General features: G+C 40.4%; 1 protein-coding gene across 3 annotated transcripts in view; it reads right to left on the bottom strand.

Moving 5' to 3' along the window:
* The window catches only part of CPNE4 (copine 4), a 732,756-nt gene that overhangs the window by 370,627 nt on the left and 337,854 nt on the right, over positions 1 to 24,275 (bottom strand). For all 3 annotated transcript variants that reach the window (XM_060180243.1, XM_060180244.1, XM_060180242.1), the window contains one exon: positions 5,422 to 5,602. In XM_060180243.1, the coding sequence (XP_060036226.1) occupies positions 5,422 to 5,602 (181 nt within the window). The remainder of the gene's footprint in view (positions 1 to 5,421; positions 5,603 to 24,275) is intronic.

Raw genomic sequence — 24,275 nt, 5'->3', positions numbered from 1 at the left:
CACTTTCTAACATCCCTGCTTTTGTATTTATGCAATAATGCATGATATAACATTATATAAAATCCAGATGTATGTCATGTTAAATTAATGTATATATATTTACTTCATTCATTTCACCATTTAATGTCCAATCCCATAAATTTACTTCATTCATTTAACCACTTAATGTCAAATCCCATAACTCATCATTCAAAAGACTCCTTTTACCTCCCTAAACCCTGTCTCTTGCTTCCCTTTCTAAGGAGCTTATTTTTGCTTTATTTATTTGAGTACTCTGTGTGTACAGGTGAGTGAAATCACACACTGCCTGTCTTTCACCAGCTGACTTATATCACTAAATGTATTAACCCACTAGGGCCATCCATGTTGCTGCAAATGGCCGCATGTCGTCATGTTATCTTTCTTGTTTGAGTTGGGCAGTAGTCTGTCGTGCTACATATGTACTACAGCTTAATTTAGCCACCTGCCAATGGGCACTTGAGTTATTTCCAGTTTTCTTGCCAAACTTTAAACTTTTAAAATTCTCTCTAAAAAAAAAGAGCTTGTCTTATTTTTTTTCCTCTCTCACTGGACACACACATACCCCAATCTCTTCATTATGCTAAGCAATTTAGCCTCAAGATTTTTTTTTTCCTATTCAATTATTCAAATAACCAATTCCCCAATTAAAAAGAAAAAATACTCATGGAACAGATATCACTAATGTGAATTCTTTTTTGCAAAGCTTTCTTTCAAATATGTACAGAGGGCTATCTAAAAGACTTAGAGGGGACAAAGACAAAAAAAATGCACAAAGCAGTTAGACTCATTCCATTGCACTGCCTGTGTGTTTGCTGATCTTATCCACAAAGCACAAATAGTAGCTATGTGGTTTAAATAGACTTTCAAGTACTTCCAACTTGGAGCATACATAGAACCATTTGTTGAACTTGTACCAAATAATAGCTGTTAGCACTAAATTAGTACATACGACTTGATGACTGAATGATTACCCAAATTACTGTGAGTTGTCAGGTCTATGGACTGATGCTTTACCTCTTTTTCTCAAAAGCATCACTTTCTCTACAAATCTTGTTAATGGACTCCCACTGAGGTTAAGTCAGTAGAAGGACAGAGATTCAAGAACAACACGAAAGAGGATGCCACCATCTTTTTCTGCCCCTTGCAGGCCTCAGTGCCAGCTCTGTCTGCATTTCCTCCATCTTCAGCTCTTGACAGACATACCCTTCCTCCAAGGGTCCATTTTCTGTTTGGTAGCGGGCGCTAGTATCTCTTTTTTGTCCCACCTCCCCTAACTCTGCACCCCAGGGTATGTGGGTACATGTTTAACAACCAGCTTTCTGGGCAGAAAAAAAGACCATAACTTAAAATGTGAAAATACTAAAACCGAACCTTCAACGACTGCTGACAACTCAACATTCCACTCTCACAAGCTGGCTTCAGCACAACACAACTCCATCCTAAGCAAAGTCACAAGTTTCTGTTGCCAATAACAACAATAAGATGATGCTCCCCTCATCTTATTTAGTTCTTCAGTACTTTTTAACTCCCTTGTCACCAGTATCTGAATTAAGTCATTTTTATTAGCTGTCACTCATGCATTTTGCTTACTCATCTGTGTTCTAAATACATATTGTTACACATGCACATTTGGGTGGAGGCTGCAGTGAGTCTCGTGCATTCAGAGCTGTAGGTGTGAAACTGCACCCTGAAATTTAAAAAATTTGTAAACCAATATTACACCAATGATGATGAAATAAATTAGATGCACAATTTGATTACAGAAGTGTTTTTACAAGTGCCAAAAAAAAAAAAAAATCACTCATTTCGGTAAGCTAAAGTTCAGCTGACATGATTGTTTTTTAAAGAGCATACTTTTCAAATGAAGGGAGCAGGCAATCAATTGACACTGATTACAATTATAAATTTCTTATCTGACTGTACATGAGTAACAAAAAAAAAAAAAAGCACGTGCAGTATCCAGCCCACACTCTGAGAAACGCTGTAGTGGAACACTGGAAAAGCAGCTGGGCAGCACGCGGCAGTAGGTACCCACTTACCCATCTTTTGTTGTCCTCCCTCCACTTTGATGGAAGGCCCCCAAAGAAGTCATTCAAAAAGGAGGAAAAGGCTTTCTGCACAAAGATGTACACTGCAGCATTATTTAAAGAAGAGTATTTTTTAGAAACAACTTCAAAATAAAAAAAAATAGCAGAATGATTAAATAAATCCATTTGACAACAGATGATGCAGCTTTAAACATGACAGTTATGAATACTACAGACTGCATGGGCTACTACTAGGGAACAAAATGAGGAAAGAAAAAATGCCTGCATGAGAAGAATCACATAAGAATATGAATAGCAGAAGGAAAAAATTTCAAAGAAATGCATACATATAATGACTGGATTCCATATGGAGGTATTCAGATAGGAACTTCTTTCCTCTGATTTTCAAACACGACTTTCTAATGTAGATACTGCATTGAGTTTTATTAAAAGGAAAGTAAAAAAAAGCAAATGCACCAGCACAGGCACTGAGAATAGTTACAGAAAGAGCACGCCTAGGAATGTTGGTTCATGTTCACGGAGTAAATCCTGAAAAGGGGGCTGTTGGGATAAATTAAGATTCCCCAAAGTGCCCAAGTGTAGTTCACCCCGCCCCCTCCCCATTCATATTGCCTTCTCATTTGAATCTCATTGCCCTCCCACCTTGCCCAACAAGCCTCCCTTTTTTTAGGGGAGGGATTCCTAGGTTCCCATGAGTCCTCTTTCTACTGTGGAAGGGAAGACATGTTCCCCTGGAGGAACACATCCAGCTTTTGCAAACAGGTGGGAGATACAATTAAGGCTTCCAGAGACTTTCAAGGGATCCAGAGCAGTGCTGTCTACTCCTGCTCTCTCTCCTCTGTCTAACCCCCTTATTCAGGTCCCACTGAGCACCTGCCCTTATAAAAGGCATGCTGAAAGCCACGCTCAGCCCTCTCCCGTCATCCTCCTCAGGCCACATGTGCAACTGCACCGCTTTCTCAGGCTGGGCACTGAGGAGTAGATAAACAAAGACAAATTTTCAAAGCTTAAAAAAGTCAGCTCTCAGTCTTATTTAATTTGTTTTCACTTTTTTTTTCTTATCCCCATCCAACACACACACACACACACACACACACACACACACACACACACCGGGGCCTTGTGCATCCCTGATTCTACCGCTCTCAGTGGACTGTTTCTTCCCTTTTAAATTTCAGATAGAGACAAAAAGGGAGGGAGAAAGTGAAGATCAAGGAGGAGAGATACCACAGTATCACCCCACTAGAGCTTCCCCAGGTGCTGTATCCAGTGTGGTGTCCAGGATTTGAACTTGGGTCCACACATGGCAAAGTGTGTACTTTTATCAGGTCAGCTATGTCCAAGCACATCTTTCTAATTTTTAAATACAAAAACAGAACATGATGGAAGAACTCAACCAGACTATAGCAGTGTCCAATGTATACATATATCATAGTTTATACCAGAAACTACATACTAGTGAATATATAATAGAATATAATGCATAAAACATGTATATTATACAACATATGACTAAATAGTAGTATATAACTACATGTACTATAAGCAATAGTCAGCTTTGAAATTCAATAGCTTAAGCATAAATACTAGATATTCTGCTAACCAGCTGAATAATCTTGGGCAAATCCTGCTTCCTCACAGGATTACTGGGAGGACTAAATTAGTTACTTTGTGTAAAACGTCTCAAACATTGCCTAGCATTAGATAAGCACCTATGGAAGTTTAACTAAAACTGTGTTTTGTTCTCCCTCCAAATATTAAATGGTCAGAGAAACATCTGCCAAATGCAACACAATCAAAACAAAGAGCCCCACTGCTCTTCTCTACTGGGTTCATGAGAAATCAGAAGCTAAAAGAGTACATTCTTCTTGGAATACCGGAGAGAAGAATACCAGGGTTGTCTCTTACTAGAGCAAAGGTCATGGTTATTGGAGAATGGTTCATGCCAATATTGCCCCATAAGCTGTGGGGAGCCAGCACAGCAAGGAGTGTGCATTCTGAAACACTCCACCTGTGAGGGTATATGATATGCACAGTTTGGAGGCTGTCTGTATGTTTTGGCTTTTGCAAGCTCCCTTCCAAAGCCAATTAAAATTGCATGTGGGTACTGTGAGATCATAGCCCTCTTCTCTCTGCTTCTGCCACTCAAATCTTCTCACTACTCATTCCACACATGGTTCCCAAAGATAGGATTCATCTGTCTATGATGCCCAATCAAATTAAACTATGTCCAGTTCTGCTTCATCAACTTATCAACTTGTACTGAATCACTTCTTTAGGACCAAGATTCCATTATCATCTACTGTGCTCCCAGATGGACCCCTTTGTTTTCTGGCTCTTAGATTGACAACTTGCCCTAGAACCTTTGTCTCTCCATGGACCAAAGCTTCATCCTGAGACAGCTTCTCTCCAAACAGATGTTTGACTGAAGGTTGGCCTTTAGTCATGATCTCCATTCTTCAGTTCAGGCCAACCTCCCTGAATAGGAAATTAAACAGTCCACTTTGCAAGAACAAAGCTTGCTCCCCATTTTAGATTCATAACCAGGGATTCCAGGCCTTTTCCTATCAGTCAGCCTGGTTCCTTCCCTCATTCAGGGCTTTCTAGAAAAGGATGCCAATGAGTGAGTATATTACATCTTGATTACTAGATGCCTCCTTCTCAATCCCTTAAAACTTAGTTCCTCCCACAGAATTCTAATTAACCATAACATAAGCTCTGACTTGACTGGCCATTAGACTTAATGACTGGAACCAGTTCTTGGAGCATCAGCTTTCTCAAGCCAGCCCACTCTGGGATATGGACTTACTTATGTCTTTACCTGACTCTCTTGCTGCCTGCCTTTTGACAATAATCAAGCATGGGAGAATAATATACTATAAATATTGTTTATATACATATATATATATATATATAGAGAGAGAGAGAGAGATCATATAGAGGGGCCTGGTGTTGGCACACCTGGTTGAGCATGTTATAATGTGCAAGGACACAGGTTCAAGCCCTCAGTCCCCACCTGCAGGGGGAAAGCTTTACAAGTGGTGAAGCAGGTCTGCAGGTGTCTCTCTTACTTTTTATCCCCCCCCCTTCCCTCTCAATTTTTGGCTGTCTTTATCCAATTTGTAAATAAAGATAATAAAATTATATTATATACATGTAGAAATTAGGCTTACAAATTAAAGGAAATATTAAAATCTCTATAACATTCAAATACCCACATCAAGTATCATAATACAAGCACATATTCATTTCTAGAATCTCCCACTGCAGCCAAACAAGCATCTGAAGATGCTAAAAACATTTCCAAACAAATCCTCCAGCCATGCTTTGCCATGTTCTCGGACGTGCCTACCTCAAACCATTGCCCATGGGACTGCATCTTGAGGATGACACAGGGGTCGGGCTTGGAAAGGGCATCTCTGTCAGAAATGCCCTTGCACGCCACTCGGAGCTCAACTTTGGTTAGACAGGGGCTGTTAAAGATCCCCAGAGTGTTGGCAGCCGACTCGTAAATGTTGCTCATCTTCTTCATTCTGTTTCAGGCAAGAAAAAGAAAGGAGGTAAGGAGTGCCACTCACCACAATATCTGTCAGAAAAGACCGCCTCCCAGCCACAGTTGACAAAATAGCTCAACACACAGTTTTAAATATTGAATGCAATTATTCCTTTCCACCAGAATGACTCAGTTCTAGTGAAACACACACACGCACACGCACACACACACACATACACATGCACCAACAGGTGCTGGTTCACTTAACTAAAAACACTACTTTCCTATAGGATTTGTACAATTTTGCATGGTAAAAAATTTAGCTTGTAAAATAAAATTAATGAACTGGTGCAGTATTCTGTAAACTGTAATACAGTTCTATACTAAGGGCATGGCTTGTGTGAGATTTTACAGGTTGCTGGTTAATCAGTATAATCACATCCCACATATATATTCTTTAAGATTTCATAAATAAGTCAGCACTTCTCTTCTTCTTAGTCATGGCACAGGGAAGCATAAAGTCCTACCAGAATAAATATACTGGTGTATTTAGTACAGCACAGCATATAAGAAACAGATTCCTGGTCCACCTTCTCAAGAAGCCATCACCAGCTAGCTCCAAGGAAAAGACCAGTATTTGTTTCCTTGTCCCCTCCTTCCCTGCTCACACCTGCCACAAGAGAGACTCATAAGAAAAGCATCACAAAGCCACTGACCTCAGGGAATCATCAACTTCAGGAAAGCACTGCAAGTCCTACCCATTTCCATACAATAACTTGAATGCATCACAGACACTCTAGATTATAAAAATCCCTCAGAAGCCAACAGCACAGTCCTACTTCTCTGAGGAGGACTAGGCCTGTAAGATCCAAGATTCTCTTAGGAGCAATTGTAACATCCTCACAAAAAATATTTTCCTCTGTAGATTCCTCAAGCACACCCGACTCCTATAGTATAGTTTCTTTTCTTTTTTTTTTTTTCTTTGCTTCCAGGGCTATCACGGGGGTTCGGTGCCTACACTATGAATCCACTGCCCCTGGAGGCTGTCTCTTCTTTTGTTGTTGTTGCTGTTAATGTTATTGTTGTTGCTGCTGATTCTGTTGTTGTTGGACAGGCCAGAGAAAAATTGAGTGAGGAGGGGGAGACAGAGAAGGGGAAAGAAAAGATACCTGAAGAAATGCTTCACTGCCTGTGAAGCGACCTCCCTGCAGGCGGGGAGCCAGAGGCTTGAACTGGGATCCTTGTGTGGGTCCTTGCACTTCATACTATGTGCGCTTAACTCTTAACCCAGTATAGTTTTGTTATTGGTACAATGAATATAATCCATTCCTCTTCCTTCAGAAATTTCCCATGATACCTGGTATCATAACAAGTTTAAATATGCTATTCTACTTCACTGACTTGGTGACATCTATGCTTCAAGGATGACAACACACACACAGACACACACACAGACACACACACACACACACACACACACACAGCAGTGGTCTCTTCAAACTTGGTAGGTAGCTTCATGACAAAGCCAAGCATTTCCAACTAAAAACAGCTCTCACCCATGGAAAATATCACTGGAATTTTCTTTCCTAACATTTATAAAGTTCTGTGTCTACTATTCTCCCTCTTTCCTGTTTTTTTCTTTCTTCCTTCCTTCCATCCTCTCCTCCTTCCTTCCTCTCTTCTTTATTTCACATTCCAACCCTGTGGTGAACTATTTATCTAATAATTAAGAACATGTGTTTTCTCCTATATACGCTGAGAGAACATTACACTGAATACTAAAGTTTTGTCCCAAACAAGCGTGAAAGACCAGCGTGAAAGAGTCTTGATACCAAATCAAGTTTGTAATCTTCTCTGGTAAATAAAGTTTTTTTTGTTTGTTTGTTTTTTGCCTCCAGGGTTATTGCTGGGGATCGGTGCCTGCACCACAAATCCACCGCCCCTGGAGACTACTTTTTTCCCCCCTTTTTTTGTTGCCCTTGTTGTTTTATCATTGTTGTGGTTATTAGTATTGTTGTTATTGACGTCATTGTTGTTGGATAGCACAGAGAGAAATGGAGAGAGGAGGGAGAGATAGAGAAGCAACCCCCTGCAGGTGGGAAGCCAGGGCTTGAACCAGGATCCTTACACTGATCCTTGCGCTTCGCGCCTTGAGCATTTAACCCACTGCGCTACCACCTGACTCCCTAAATAAAGTGTTACTGGGAGACAAGCAAATCTGTCCATTTTCATACCGTACTTGGTTGCATGGCTGCTTCCACTTACAAGTGCTTGAATGGAACAGTTACTTGCATGTGATTACATGGTCTACATAGCTTAAAATATTTACTACCTGGACTTTTCCCAAAAATGTTTTCCCACCTCTTAGGTAAGAAGAATTTGTAGTTACTACTACATCCAGAGCCAACAAGCCTGAGATGTCAACTTTCCAACTGCAATAATCAGGGGATTTTTTTTTTTTAATATATGAGAAAATTCAAGCTCAGAAGGGATTGGCACCTTTCTCATGTCACACAATTACTCTAATGGCAAGTGGAGAAAAGGAATAGACATGGCTTTGTTTCCGTTCAGTGTTGGAAGTATGTAGTGAATATTCTATCTAATTTTTGAGGAGGACAGTTTCTTCTTCAATCAACAGCTTCTTCAATTCAGCTTCTCTTGACACATCAACTGGTTCCTTGGAATCCACATTGCTCCTCTGAAGCTCTGAGTGACCTCTCCAATCTCTGTGAGGCATAGCTATCTCCTCTAAGTGTTTCTACCTTCTAAGTGTGTGGCTGGGTCCATTTCCTTTCTATTTATTTTATTTTATTTTTTTAAAGATTTGAATTTTCAGAGCATTTTAGGCTCATGGCAAAACTGAGAGGGGAATTCAGTGATTCCCCACATGCCCCTCCTCCTACACAAGCATCTTAGTTCCACTGTCATATCCCCCACAGGAGGGATGCATTTGTTAGAACAGATGGACCTACACTGGCACATCATTATCACTGCAAGTCTACAAGTCTACATTAGGATCTGTTGCTGGTGTTATACTTACATAGGTTTGTCCAAATGTATGACACCAGTATAGTGTCACAGAGTACTTTCACTGTCCTAAAAATCCTCTGGGCTCTCACTCTTCATCTCTTCCCTCTAGAAAAATTCTCTTACTCCTAATGTCCAGTCACCTTAGCTTCTATTGTATCCATAATTTTGTATTTTCCAAGAGATCACACAGTTGGAAACACACAGAATTCTTTTTAAGATAGGATATAGGGAGTCAGGCAGTAGTGCAGAGGGTTAAGTGCATGTGGCACAAAGCGCAAGGACCAGCCTAAGGATCCCTGTTTGAGCCCCTGGCTCCCCACCTGCAGGGGAGTCGCTTCACAAGTGAAGCAGGTCTGCAGGTGTCTATCTGTCTCTCCCCCCCTCTGTCTTTCTCTTCCCCTCCTCTCTCCATTTCTCTGTCCTATTCAACAACAACATCAATAATAATTATAACAATAAAAAACAACAAGGGCAACAAAAGGGAACAAATAAAAATGTTTTTAAAAAATTTTTTTAAAGAGGATACGGAGTTCTGGTGGTAGGAACTGTGTGGAATTGTACCCCTCTTATCCTATGGTTTTGCCAATATTACCATTTTATAAAAAAAAATCCTTTTAGGATAGAGACTACATCCTGTACTTCATTTCCTCCCCTATAATTTATATCTTGATAATAATTTGGATGGATTGCTGATAAGACCAATGTAAATCTTCGATTCTGTGAGATGCAGTACAAGATGGAAATGTGGGAATACCACAGCTATTAACTTCCAACATTGCACAGTTATATCTAGGCCTTGGCTTACTTTTCTGTCCACGAACAAATAACCCCTGACTGATGTTTATGAGCTCCTCTGATAGCCCAAAGGTAACACCAGTCCTGACCTTGACGTTGGAGGTAGTAAATAGGTCTGTGAAGTCAAATGGTTTGGATGTGGTCCACCTGAAGCTCACTGATGAAGGAGATCAGAAAATATAGCTCTGTCAGTGAGTGATCAGGAACCTCCAGCTTCAGATAAGCAGAGTGGACAAGTAATTTCACACTCTGTTAGAGAACAGGATCGACATGGCCAGATTACCAATACATCTTCCATGGCCTATTTAGACCCTCTTTGCTGCCTTTCATACAATACCCCGGTTTTATGGAGACGGGTGTCTGCTAAGAACTATTTTGATGAAAGCTGACTTTTGAACAATTTTAGAATCAAATTGTAATTGTTCTTTCACTCAGATAACTAAAGTTAAAAAGAAGAAAAAAAAAAAAAAGAAAGAAAAAGAAAAAAAAATCCAAACTACCACTGCAGCATATCATGCTCTCCCAATAGGACAGGCTGATCCTGAAACTGAATTGGTTTCTGAATGAGTTGCAAACAACTCCAAGACAACAGAGAGCTCCAGAGCTGAGGGGATCAGCTTGAGTTCACAGGGGAACCGACTGAGCAGAGCTTGTCTTAAACCTGTATTAGGAATAAGAGCATAATCACTGTATTAGGAATAAGAGCATAATCACTGAAACTGTATTAGGAATAAGAGCATAATCACTGTTCTTGCTTTCACATTATTTGGCCTTTTGAATTGTGGCACATCCAGAAAAGGCACGTATGCTGGATGTCTCTGTGACATAATATTCCCCTCTCAGTTGAAGAGCTATGAGGCCTCATCGAGATGCTGTATAGAGGCTGGAGACATAAAGCCTCCGTTCTCTCAGCTGAAGATAAAACAGAAGGCAAACCCCATTGAGAGCTATCAGGTTAATTACATTCCACATTCCTTAATCTACTTTAGAATCTGGAGGAAACTGCTCATAGGTTGCCAGCTTTATACAAGACTCTGCAAAGGATGAGTGAAGAACTCCTGAGTGAAACAGGTCATACACCTCAAGGTTGACATCCTGAAGGAGGAGTTCTCAGACTTGAACATGATCATGAATTACCTGGAGAGCTTGGTAAGACATAATTTCTGGGGAGAAAGGGAATTGGATGGAAAAAATGGGACACTGGGGTCCTGGTGTATGATGGGGGAAAGGACCTAGATTGGGGGAGCAAGTGTCCTCCTGACAGGACATATAGACATCTATCATGGGAAGGTCAGGGGTTGTGCCTATGTGTCCACAACTGTACTGCAAACCATTAATTCCCCAATAATATATATTAAAAAAACACAATTCCTATTTTTGAGATTTTGGGATGGGACACTAGAATCTGCTTTCAGCTGCTACTTGTGGACCACACTTTGAGTAGCAAGATTATTGAGTACAAATGAAGAACCTACAACTGGGGTGACAGCACTACATTCTCTCTCTCCTTAGTGGTACTGTCACCAGAGTTATCACTGGGACTCGGTGCTGGCACTATGTATCCTTGGTTCCTAGTGGCCCTATTTTTTTCTCTCTACATTATTTTTATTTGACAGGACAGACAGAAATTGAGAAGGAAGGGGAGACAGAAAGAGATAAGACATCTACAGACCTGCTTCACTGCTAATGAAGTATCCCTGCTGATGGGGAACAGGGCTTAACCCAGATCCTTGCACATGGTGCTATTTGAGCTTCTTAACTGTGTGTGCCACTGCGTGCCCCCCACCCCCCAAGATTCTCTGTAGAAGTTGCTAGCATGCAGCTCAGGTCTGGTCCCTAGCACCACCATGTTCCAGCACTGAGAGGTGATCTAGGCTGAGTAAAGTGAGATGGAATATCTATAAGATAAAGCTAATTGTGCCTTATCTTCAAATAAAATACACAGAAGCTGGCAAAGGGCATACAGGACAAGAGGCTGTGATATTAATACAAACTCTGCCCCTCACTTGTGATGTGATCTTGGACAAATTACTTGAATCACATATACCTCCATTTTTTCATGTGTAAAATTGGGGTAACAATAGTTTCTACTGCATAGGATTATCATGAGAGTGAAAGTAATTAATGCTCATGAAGTTCTCAGAATAGCTTCAGGTCTATACTGAATATTCAATAAAAGCAAGCCATAATAAAAAATATTATGCCACTATGTTCCTGTAACGTTCATTAGCCTCTAGTGTGTCTTCCATGCATTCGATGTTATCAAAATATGAGACTCTTCTTTAGAAAATTTTCCACCTGATCCTCAGGATACTTCTGTGGTCTTAAGGATGCTGGTCAAGGGATAGCAGCTTAGACCAGAGAAGTGGAAGTGCAGTACATACAGGGCCAAGGTGTGGGAAAGGCAAGAATGTGAGCCCCAAAACCCAGGTTCAGCATTTAAGCCTCTGACCATTCTCCTGCATTTGCTTCCTGATTGCAGAATTAGGTAGTTAAGACAGCACTGCCAAGTGTGGTAGACACAATCACACAACATACTGCCCCGGCGCCCTCCTGACCCCTCTGATTATCTCAAGGTCAGACTTCAGCTGCCCCTCTTTCCTCCCTCTTTCTGTCTACATTCCCTCGAGTTTTCAGTTCCTTTCTCTCTCAGTCCTCTTAGACTTTTGGATTTCTTCTTATATTTTTTCCTTCCATAGACTTTTATTTTGTAAATTAATTGGCCTTCTAGGTGTCTTTTTCTCTCACAACTTTATACTTATTTAACCAACTCCAATATCACTTTTATTTGTTTAATTTTATTACTTATTTATTAATTTATTTATTTATTCATTATTGGATAGTGATAGACAGAACTTGATAGGGAAGTGGGACAGATATAGAGGGGAAAGGCACAGAGAGACACTTGCAGCATTGCTTCACCACTTGTGAACTTTGCCCCTGCAGGTGCTAACCAGAGGCTTGAACCCAGGTCCTTGTGCACTATAATGTGTGTGCTTAACCAAGTGTGCCACCACCTGGCCCCTTAACCCCAGATTTTAATGGTCCCTAGGACCCAATTCATTTTAAATGACCTTCATTCTTAATGTGGTTAGTGGTTATTTTCTTTCTAGATCATGCTAACACAAACGTCAATCCTGTTATAATGTCAGTAACTCTGCAAAGTACAGTATATACATCAATGAGACTGTGCTCTAGCACTCTGATACACACACACACACACACACACACACACACACACACCCCACACACACATTCTCAAGGCAGCTCACCTCATATTTGTAACGGTCTGACACTAGCTTCATCAACATGCCAAGAAGGCTGGAAACTCAGTACACCTACAGTGATTTTTTCAGGCACTAAGCAGTAATTGACAAGGTACAGCTGCTGCAGCTACGACACTCAGTAAGGCCAGAAACCGTCACTCAAGTCACAGAAGGCCACGGTTCTAATGGCCACAGATGAAAAGTCAATCTGAATACAATTCAGACTTAGTATGTGTGCACCATGCCAAATCACTCAAGTGCACTAGTGCGTTATTTTAGTCATTTCCTGAGTTTTCTAATTTGAGACAACAGAGGGAAAAAAGACTCTCCCACCCACCCTAAAATGAAAGAAATCCAGCAAAGACCTATTTCTTAAAAAAAAAAAAAAAGACTTTCTTGGAAAAATGTGCATAAGGAATCAGATAGATGGATGTTCTAGGAACTTGCGGGCTCAAGTCTTTGTCTCTTAACAGTGAGTCAGAAAGACAAGATTTTTCTAGAAAGCAATTATGTCCATTGCATGACATTCATATTAACATTATAGCATTCAAATGTCATCATCCATTTTTAGAAGAACTGCATGCATAAATGTAACTAGATACTTATAAAGGCTGATAAGAACTTCTCAAAGTGAAACCTGCAGACAATATTAAAGAGAATAGTATGAATGGATGGTTTCCTCCCTGACACAACCCTTCTTCTCACCACACCAAGGGCAGTGATGATGGTTCTTAAAAGAGCAAAAAGGCTAGTTCAGAGGATATTTTCATTATTTTGGCACTGAAATAATTTCTTCCTATTTCTTTCAGCAACTAAATTTACCCAGTAGAAAAGATCAAATCCCAGTCTTCTTTTGTTCAGTTGTTTTTCCTTTTTTAATATAATCACAGGCTGGATTCTTCCACTAATGTCATATTAACAGGAAGCTGGGGGCTCACAAAATGGATTTTGTGCTTCTGGTCTCATACATGTGTCTAAATTTAAAAGAATAAAGAAGCAAGGTTACTTTTATGTTCAGCAGGAGAAACTACAGATAGCATATGAAGCCAGAAACCAATTTCCTGGAGAAAGCATAACTGATCTACTTATCAGTTTTGCTCTACCCCAATATCCCCCTTCTACTTTAGTGACATCCTAGCATTCACATGCTATTGCATAGTTGACAGAAGGCAACATGGTGATGTATTTTAGGAAAGATGCAGAGCTTGAACCCATAACAAAGCCTATAAAGAAATACATCTTTGGATAAAGAAGACAACCAGCACTGCTCCATAGATGCCTGCATGATGAGGAGAATGTTCTGTGTCTGCACTGTTGAGTACAGTGGCCATTAGCCAGAGATGCCTGCATGATGAGGAGAATGTTCTGTGTCTGCACTGTTGAGTACAGTGGCCATTAGCCAGAGACAGTGGTTCAGCTCATGGGCTGTGGCTATTGAGACTGGTAAAATAACCATTTTAGCTTCACTTTCCATTGTGGTTTAAATTTGTGTTTGTCGTCTTCTTTTGTCATCACTGGGGCTTCACAGTTCCTGGTGATTTTTCAGATAGAGAAATGGAAAAGAGGGGGCTGGGTGATGGCACACTCACTTATAAGCATATACCACCATGCTCAATGACCCAGGTTTAAGCCCCTGCTCCCCACCTGTAGGGGTAATGCCTCATGAGTGGTGAAGCAGGTCTGCAAGTGTCTCTCTTTCTCTCTCCCAATCTACCTCCCCTCCCCTCTCAATTTCTCACTGTCCTGTCAAATAAAAGAATAGGAAAAAAAAAAAAGGAAAAAATGGCCACCAGGAGAGGTAGATTCATAGTCCAGGTACCATGTTCTAGTAATAACCCTTGTGGCAACTATAACAACAACAACAAAACACCAAAGCATCTACTTCGTCCATTGTGGTAGGGGCCAGAATAAAACCTGGCTTTCATACTAGGCAAAGCAGGAATATTATCCAGATGATCTATTTTGCTGGCCCTGTAATTTAAATTTGAACCAGTAACCCTGTTAGACACATAGTAGTTATACACTAGTAGATGGTTGTTCATGACTTTTTCTATTCATTTCTCCTAAAGACTAAAGTTGAAGTGCACTTTGCAAAAACACTTTTCAACATAAATGCATTATCTAAGATCTCACCTTGAAGAAACCCCTGGCAACAGGGTTCTTTATTATTATTATTTATAGAAAGCATCTAGTGGAAGCACTACTTGGTGGAGACTGAATGAAATCAGACTAACACAAACTTGGAAGGTGAGATTAACGCTGGCCACTGGCTACATGTGTGGGCAAAGGGGCAGAAGATGGGCTGTGTTTTTCCAGCACTAGGAGAAACCTAAGGAAAATACTGCAGTGGTGTGCTCTTAAGACTTCTTTCTACTGAAACATCCCCTTTCCATTCACTGTGTAAAGTTTGTGCTAAAAGTTTCAAGATAGGAGTTGGGACATAGTGAGCCTGCTTGAGCACCATGTTACAAATGCACAGAGCCAGGTTCAAACTCAGAGTCCCCACCAATAGGAGGAAAGCTTTGCAAGCAACTGGAATGGTGTTGCAGGTGTCTCTTTATCTCCTTCTTCCCTCACATTTTCTCCCTGTCTCTATCAAATAAATGAATAAAATAGTTTTTAAAGTTTCAAAATAGCCAAACGTAAGTTTTGTGGTCAATAACCTCTCTAGAGTATGTGTGGATGAAAACAAAGAAGATGCAAGGATTTAGGTAGATGGCGCTAGGCAGAGGTGGACCCAGTTGAAAGCACATGTCTCTGGTTCTCACTTGTAAGGAAGAAGCTTCACAAGAGGTGAAGCAGTGCTGCAAGTGTCTTTCTATCTTACTATATATCTTCCTCCTCTTAATTTCTCTCTGTCCTATCAAATAAAAGCAAGAGAGAGGAAGACAAGGAAAAAAAATGGCTGCTGGGAGCAGTGCATTCATTGCACAGGCTCCAAGCCATAGTAATAACCCTGGTGGTGCTGCTGCTGATGACAATAATAACAATAACAATAGTAATAAATAGAATTTAGGTAGATATAGAAGGAGTAACTAACTGAGTACTTAGGAGTGGAGAATGGAATATGCAAAGGACATCTTGAAGGAACACACAATATCTGTCTCAGAGATGAGTCATAAGACTTGCCACCATGGATAAATGTTTGTGATGATGTTTTGCCGAGGAAGAAGGCCACCAGAGATGTGGGAAGAATGGCTCACAATGAACGTATCCATTCATTCCTTCATTCTTACTGACAGTCATTCTCTCTTTCCTCTCCCTCTGCTAGAGTACAAAGTAGGACAGTTTTTGTGAAACAATGTGAGAAGTTTATATTCACTGGAAGAATTTGCAAAGAGAATGAAGAAGTCGCCCTGTTAGCACAGAAAAACCCGAGGGGCCTTTCATTAGCAAAAGGGGATATTAGCTAGATTGATCATACCTAAGTATCTGGAAAGGACTTTGTGGAATACTGTATTATTTGGGAAAGAAATCTGACAGAAGCCATATGCCTACTAGCTGAGATCACTGTGAATTTACAATCCACATAGAATATGAGGACTGTTTGAACACAGAGGAAGCAGAAGGCTCCAGTGTGGGTAGAGGGAAAAAAAATCCACAGAGATAGATCCAGAATATAAAATAGTAACAGCAAAAGTGACACAAACACAGCAACTGTTTCTGAATTGTGATGTGTCTAGTGTTGAGCACATCACTTCCAGAAATACTATCACAATGAACCCTTTCCCTTTCAAGGGTTATGAGAGGTCATGCTAAATGATTTCAGTTTTACAGATTAGAAGACATTGATTCTGAAAATATAAATACATTAAGTTGCTAGATCACAGAATCCATAAATGGAAGATGCAGAATTTTAGCTCCAACTTTTGTATCTAATGTTATTCTGTTTCCTCTTGAACATCATAAGATCCAGGTTCAGTTTCTATATCTATTTTGAGCCCCTTAAGTCTGGCAGTTGCAGAGTGTCCTATCACATTCATTCATTCATAAAATATTTATTGAACACTTCAAATCTGTTCTGGGAGCCATGCTGGGTACGGGAAGACACAAAGCTAAAAAGACAGAGTCACCATTTTCAAGGATATCATAGGTAAACGAGGAAACAGACAGATAAGTAAACATTCATCATAGATTAACTGTGCGCACAGTGCTATGCTTCCTTCCATATTCCCATTCAAGTAGCCACAGAGGAACGCTGATGGTAGCAATATCACTACAAAGGAAAAGACAATCCAGATAGATTTTTCTCCTGTCTGTTTTCTACTTAGCAGTATACAATGGACTTACTGTTCGGCTGGATGAGCTACTAACAGATATTCTTAAAATTGGCAAAAGGTAGGTTTTGGAGGATAAAGACGTTTCTTTACAGTAGGCAGCTCACATCATTAGGAAGTGAGTGTGCTCTGGGAATCTTCACAGAAGAGAGATGATGGTATAATGTTGTATAAATATTTCATCACAGAAAGGTTTACATAGAACAAACCTGAAGATCTGTGACCAGTTGAAACAAAAACAAATTGAAAAAAATGACAACAGTTAGAAGGCAACAAACAGGGGTATAAAGCATGTGTCAACATTTCATTTCTTCTGCGAAGCACTATGGTGAAAAGCTAAGATGAGGATGCTGTGGAACCAGTGGAGGGCAGCAAGTGCAGTCTCATGAGCAGAGAAACACTGAGCTTCTGGCCTCATCAGGGAGGTCCAGCCCCCAGTGCAGTTGAGCTACCCTAGGCAAACATCTGCTGGACTCACCACCATAGGCAAGGCAGTAGATATTCGGGCATTCTGAGACACTCAACAGAAGGAGATGGCAATACAGAATTAATGACACTCTCTTTGGCCTGTCAATAGGTGAATGCCAGTCTGGACAGATTTCTTCCTGATTCTTGAGTGAATAAATAGAAAATAGCATCAGGTAGCATGTACCCTAAAAAACCATGAGGATAATTCAAAAGTGGTCTGTTCACAGAACAGAATGTCATGCAGAAGGGAAATGAAGGGACTTTGGATACACAAACCAGGAGGAATAAATCCCGAAAGTATCATAAACAAAAGATGACAGATGCAGTAGAGTATTTGAGGATTGGTTCCAATCACAGCATGTTAAAGAATAATTATGGGGAGTCAGGAGGCAGCGCAGCAGGTTAAGCGCAGGTGGCACAAAGCGCAAGGACCGGCATAAGGATCCCAGTTTGAGCCCCTGGCTCCCCACCTGTAGGGAAGTTGCTTCACAAGTGGTGAAGCAGGTCTGCAGGTGTCTGTCTTTCTCTCCCCGTCTCTGTCCTCCCATCCTCTCTCCATTTCTCTCTGTCCTATCCAACAATGACATCAATAACAACAACAATAATAACTACAACAATAAAACAAGGGCAACAAAAGGGAATAAATTAATAAATATTTAAAAATATAATTATGATGGCAGAAATTAGAATGACTATTTTATGTGGAGACAGTGACGGGAGCAGTACAAAAAGGAGACTTGGGGACAGAGTGCTTCCTTTGTAAAATGTTTCCTTACAACATGAATTATTTTGTATATTGCACTCACATAAACTTTTACTTTAAACAATCACTGATAGGTTGTATTATTAAGCCAAAATAGATAATATATTGGTAATCATAAAGAAGTTAATCTTTATTGACCAAAATAGATGGGGAGCCTTAAGCTGGCTTCAAAAATCTATCTATATGGTATTTCAAAAGCAAAAAAAAAAAATTTTTTTTTTTTAAAGTAGAGGCCAGGCGGTGGTGCACCTGGCTGAGTGCACATGTTACAGAGCACAAGTACCCAGGTTCAAGTCCTTGGTTCCTACCTGCAGGGGGAAAGCTTCACAAGTGGTGAAACAGGGCTGCGGGTGTCTCTCTGTCTCTCTCCCTCTCTATCTACCCCTTCCCTCTCAATTTCTGGCTGTCTCTACCCAGTAAACAAAGAAAGATAATTTTAAACGTTTTTAAATGTAAGTAAATGAATGCAATGAGTCAGTGTATCTATACATAAAGAAAAATAGACAGATACTACCTTTGAAAAGAAGAAAGCAGGGAGTCGGGCGGTAGCACAGCGGGTTAAGCGCACGTGGTGCAAAGCGCAGGGACGGGCTTAAGGATCCCGGTTTGAGCCCTCAGCTCCCCACCTGCAGGGGAGTCGCTTCACAGGTGGTGAAGCAGGTCTGCAGGTGTCTGTCTTTCTCTCTCCTTCTCTGTCTTCCCCTCCTCTCTCCATTTCTCTCTGTCCTATCCAACAACGATGACATCAATAACAAAAATAATAATAACTACAACAATTCTTCTTCTAGCGTTTGCCACTACAACAATAAAACAAGGGCAACAAAAGGAAATAAATAAATATTTTTTAAAATCTTAAAAAAAGACAAGTAGAAGGCGGAGAGTATACTTTGGTAGTATGATGGCACAAACAAAAGCACAGAACTATACTCCCAAAATTGTGTGGTTCTGTAGACCAGTAACAAATCAGTGAGGCCCGATTTAAAAAATGTAGTCATGATGGGAGCCACAATGTGAGACAAACAGAATCTAAGGAAACAAACTTTAAACAAGCAAAGAATAACCTCTCTGATTCCGTGCAAGCTGGAGCCACTGTTCTCTATTCCTCTTTGTCATCAGAAAGCCCAGGATTTCAGGGAAGGCTGTCAGATTGTTAAATGCTAGTCTGCTCAGATCACTGGCCTACCTGAATCCTTTCCTGACACCTACACCCTCGGGTCAGCATTCCCACTTCCCAATCGAGACTTTCTCACTGCTTTTTCCCGTACCTTTGCTGTGCAAAGAATACTGGACATGCTTTTCTTCAATCACTTAGTTTTATTTCTTTCATTTGCATCTTTGTTTACAAGGTTATATGCTGTAGGGGTACACCTCTTGCTATTTGTAAGTTATCACATCACACCCACCACCAGGGTGCACATCCCCCACCCAGTGTTCTGTCTTTCCTACATTCTCACACCCTCCTCCCCCACACCCCCCCACAGTTACTTTAAGTGGTTCTGTTCTCATCACTCCTTCACACTACCAAGTCTCTTATCTACCGGAATGCCATAGAACTATATCATATTCTTCACATGAAAAATTCCTCCTCACTTAGGCCTTCATCTTACCACTCCCATCTTTTCATGATTGCCCCCATACAGTTAGTCCCTTCCCAGATTTGTGCCCCAGTAGTTCTTGATGAGAGATACTATCCTTCACATCAGTGATCACATCAATGTTATGATGATTAGCTTTCATGTCTGGATAGCTCCAGTGGGAAGGGACCAGGGACTCTTCAGTAAAGCCCTGTTCAGTGGAGTCTCCTCAACGGATTGAAAAAAGGCTGGCACTCTTGAGGGCAGGATATCTTAAAAGCAAGTATGATCTATGTTCTCATTTTTGAGTAAAATATGATCCAGTCTTTGCTGTCCTTCCAGATACTTCAAGCTTCTCACTAAAAAACTGACTCAAATGCTGACCTACATGGCAAATGACCGAAGTGAAAGAAGGCCTCGGAGGGTTCTGGAATCTTCACTGTGGGAACTGAACAACCAAGAATTAACACAACAGTCAGACACGAGGCCTCCTGCTCATCCTCAAGGAACTGGTGGCACTGCTTCCATAAAGCAGACACTCATTGTGCTATGCACACAGACATGGAGTTCAAAAGCGAAATCATCACTCCTGCATCTCAGCACTTCACTTCTCCAAGAATACATACTGTCATTTCTGGACAAAGAACAGCACAGCATTCTGATTTCCAACACTAGTAAGAATAGGTCACTCGAGGTAAATTATAATGATAATAATAATTCCCACTGACTCTGGTACTTGTGTTTATCTATGTCACTGGCGGCTAAAAGAAATCTGGGAAGCAAAACAAGGTAATGTCTCATAGTCAAAGGCCACTAGAAAGAGATGCCCCTAATCAGGGATACTTTCCTTTCACTTTTAATGTTCTTAAAATTCAATCTGACAAATATTTATCAAGCAACTACCATATGCCTAATATCCTATCACATGCCAGGAAGGACAAGAAAATATTAAAATGCAGTCACTGTTTCTGAAAGATTTTCTGCGTGACTGTGATAACTAAATATTTCTCTGTAGAAAACACCGGGGCTTTATCTTTACATTTATATGTGTAGGTTTCTGAGTCAGAGATTGTGGATTTGCATTCTGGCTCTACAATTTCCTAAGCATGTAATTGTAGACGGTTTTGGTTCCTCCACCTGCAGAGTGGAACTAATAATAGAATCTAATTTAGCATTGTTTTGAGGATTCAAGAGTAACCATGCAGATAAAGAACACTGAAATAATTATTATGCTACCATTGCTAGGAATCTGAAAAAAAAAAAAAAGATTCCTACAAGTCACTATGTGGAGAGTTGCTAAAGTGATGAACAAAGACAGGTCAAATGATGTGAAAGTTCAGCAGAGATAGAGGTACGTTAGTTCCATATGCAGTGAAGAGAGAAGGGATTTTGTTTTTTTCAGATACCCTTTATATACCCACAGGTGGTAGTGGGTGCTTTATCTGGAACCATCATTATATCAACTACAAAGTGGAAGAGATAGTTTTATATAGTAGGTTCTGAGTCTGGTCTGAATTTGAAGATCGAAGAAAAGAATGTCACTTTGTCTGTCTGCTCATCAAGAAACAGCCAGACAGGGCCGGTGGTGGCCGACCTGGCTGAGCACTAAAGTTAAGAAATAGCACAGAAGCAGTATGTTAGATCTGCAGGTCAGGAGGATGCTTGAATGACTATGTCCTCGGTGGTGCATGGCAGAAGCTTAAGTGCTTTGGAGACCCAAGGTCTTGTGTGCTGGCTTTGACATTTCTTAGTGGTAATCTAATCTCTCTGAGTCTCAGTGTTCTTGTTCTGAAAAAGAAGGTAACAGCTACTTCATGGGGCTACTGTGATGATCATAAAGGATCATAGACACAAGAGTCAAGCATAATAGCAATGCAGTAGATTCTCTAAAAAGCTTGGTTAGGTCTGTTTATATTTTTCCTTTCCTGTGATCCAAAATACAGGATATGCCCACACAATCCTCCTCAAATACACATTTCGTAACATTTGAGAGGAGCAGGGTTTACAGAGGAATCGTTATTAGAAATCAACACTCCAAATTAAAAATCCATTCGTGTTAATTTAATCTTATGTTTTCATTTGAGTTCAAACTGGAAGAACAAACAGGTTCAATTATACTTGAGGCTGCTGCACTAGGCAGATAGGTTTCTGTTGTTGTTCGTCTGTTTGTTTTGCTTTGCCTTTATCTGCTAAGTCTTCCTTTGATCCTCTCTTTGGATAATTATGCATCTCCAGCCTCTGCTCCAATTCCCAGCCCTACCAGAGCAGTTAAGAAAGACTAGGATGAAGAAGGCAAGAGTAGTGGCAAGCACTTACTTCTTCCATTAACTTAGCTAACATACTGCACGAAATAATTGCAATATAATATAGAAAGGGTTAAGGGGAAGATCACAAAAATGACTAAAGGAATGGAAAAATAAAGGATCTAGAGTGAAAACAAAAGATCAGATTATCTTCAGATGAGTTCAGCATTGTTTTTAAAACATTGTTGTACCCAGGAAACATTTATTAAAACAAAAAACAAAAAACTCTCATCATGGTTTCACCTCAGACATTCTGATTTAATCAAAGCCTTGAACACATAGTTTCAAAAGCTGCCTGAGTGATTGATTCTAAGTCTCTAAGCCTTACACATTGGAAAATACTAGTGTAGAGATTCATATTACAGATGGTTGAAGACCAGTTATTTTAGTTTCACAACCAAGAAAGGCTGAGTATAGAGCATGGTGGCTGTACTTTTTGAACTGAAAGATCAAAGCTTCAAAGGAACTGGTCAAGTAAATGTGGGTATGATCCACCAACTGATATGCGGGTTTATATGGCCTTGGGGTTAAAACAGCAGAATCCTAGTAACAACATCCTCTCCACTCTCCTTCAGCCCCCACCACTGGTCACTATCTGTTGGCTTTCGAAACCGTGCCGTGATAGTTTTAGTGGAAACCTGGAAACACAACTCAACCAGGACTTCCAGCAAGCTGTTCCTCTTCACATGCTTTTTTGTTTTCCTGTTTGTCTTTGTAAATAAGTTTCACTCTCAAAACCTAAGAATTCCTTCCTCTAGGTAATCTGCACTCCTTTCTGCTTGGGATGCCACCCTGTTCTCCCTCTCTCTCTCTCTCTCTCTCTCTCTCTCTCTCTCTCTCTCCCTCCCCCTCCCCCTCTCCACTTTCTACTTTCTCTAGAGTAGTCCAGAACCATCCTTATGTGGCTTGGTTGCCCTTCAAGTTTCCCTTGATGACACCCTGCCTTCATCACTGCACCAAGACACTTACTGCACTTGATCAAAGTTCCTGAACAGCTTGCCTTCCTCCTCTATACATTTGAGAACTCCAAGAGAGTCAAGATGCTGTACTGTCCTACCTATGAGTCAACTGACACATAGAATAAAAAATAAATAAAGGGAGGAGGTAGATAGTATAATGATTATGCAAACAGACTCTCATGCCTGAGGCTCCGTTAAGTACCAGGTTCAATCCCCTGCACCACCATAAGCCAGAGCTGAGCAGTGCTCTGGCAAGATAACTAAATAACTAAATAAATAAAGAAAGAAACACTATTGTGTTCAAATAATGGTTCTATCCGAGGAGAGAAAGAGAGAAAGTTTTACCTTTTTAACTGAAAGGTAGACATATTATCGGAGTGAAGATGGAGGCAGAAAATGGGAGGAGAAAATACATTCTTACGATGTACCCAATGCTATTCTAAAGCACTTGTACATTCAAGTGCCCTGGACCTTGAACAAGCTATCTGAACAATGTACTGAGATATTCCCAATGTACAGAGTATAGAGGTTCTGATTCTTTGGGAAATTTCTCCAGAGCCACGAAGCAAATGAGCACTTGAGCTGTGAAACAAACAAAAAGAAACAAACAGGCATTCTGGCTTTCAGTGATGAATCACCATGTTATCCTGCAATCACTGAGAATCTTAAGGAATCTAGAGGAATTTGACATATTTGTCAACTGGATAATGTGAAAGTCAGAAATAGGGCCAATCCTCTCATCTTTGTAGATGCAATAAGGAAGAGATCAGTGGAAATAATGGTCTCCAGGACACAGGAAATGTTATCTCTAAGAGACATATCAGGGGTGGGAGATCTGTTCAGTTCTGTTGGGCTTCAGCAACAAGTAAGCTGTTTAAGGAAAGAGGAAATAAAATTATATAATTAAGGATCAGGGTAGTGAAGGATTAGAAAAAAAAAAGCTCCATAGTCTATCTAATTGGGTTCTGTATAATACATAGGTTCTGCAAAATACACAAACACTCAACAGTTAGAAGTTATTATGCCCGAGTTAAAATAAAATGTGATTTTGGATTTTTAAGACAAATAACAATATGGATAGCTAGCATGAATTGCAGGCTATCCCCACTAAAATTAACCATGTAGATTCTACAGAAATTGGCAGTTATTAGAACAGAAGGATTCACAACAGCAATATGATTCACTCCCCAAGGAGAGGGAATGTTGGCAGTGAGAGGATAAGACGGAGAAAGACTGCCAAGGGTTCTTGTTTCTCCCCTACATTCTTATGTGACAAGT

This window comes from Erinaceus europaeus, chromosome 21 (assembly GCF_950295315.1).
Source record: "Erinaceus europaeus chromosome 21, mEriEur2.1, whole genome shotgun sequence".
Lineage (NCBI taxonomy): Eukaryota > Metazoa > Chordata > Mammalia > Eulipotyphla > Erinaceidae > Erinaceus > Erinaceus europaeus.
This window is presented reverse-complemented; position numbering and strand designations above follow the sequence as displayed.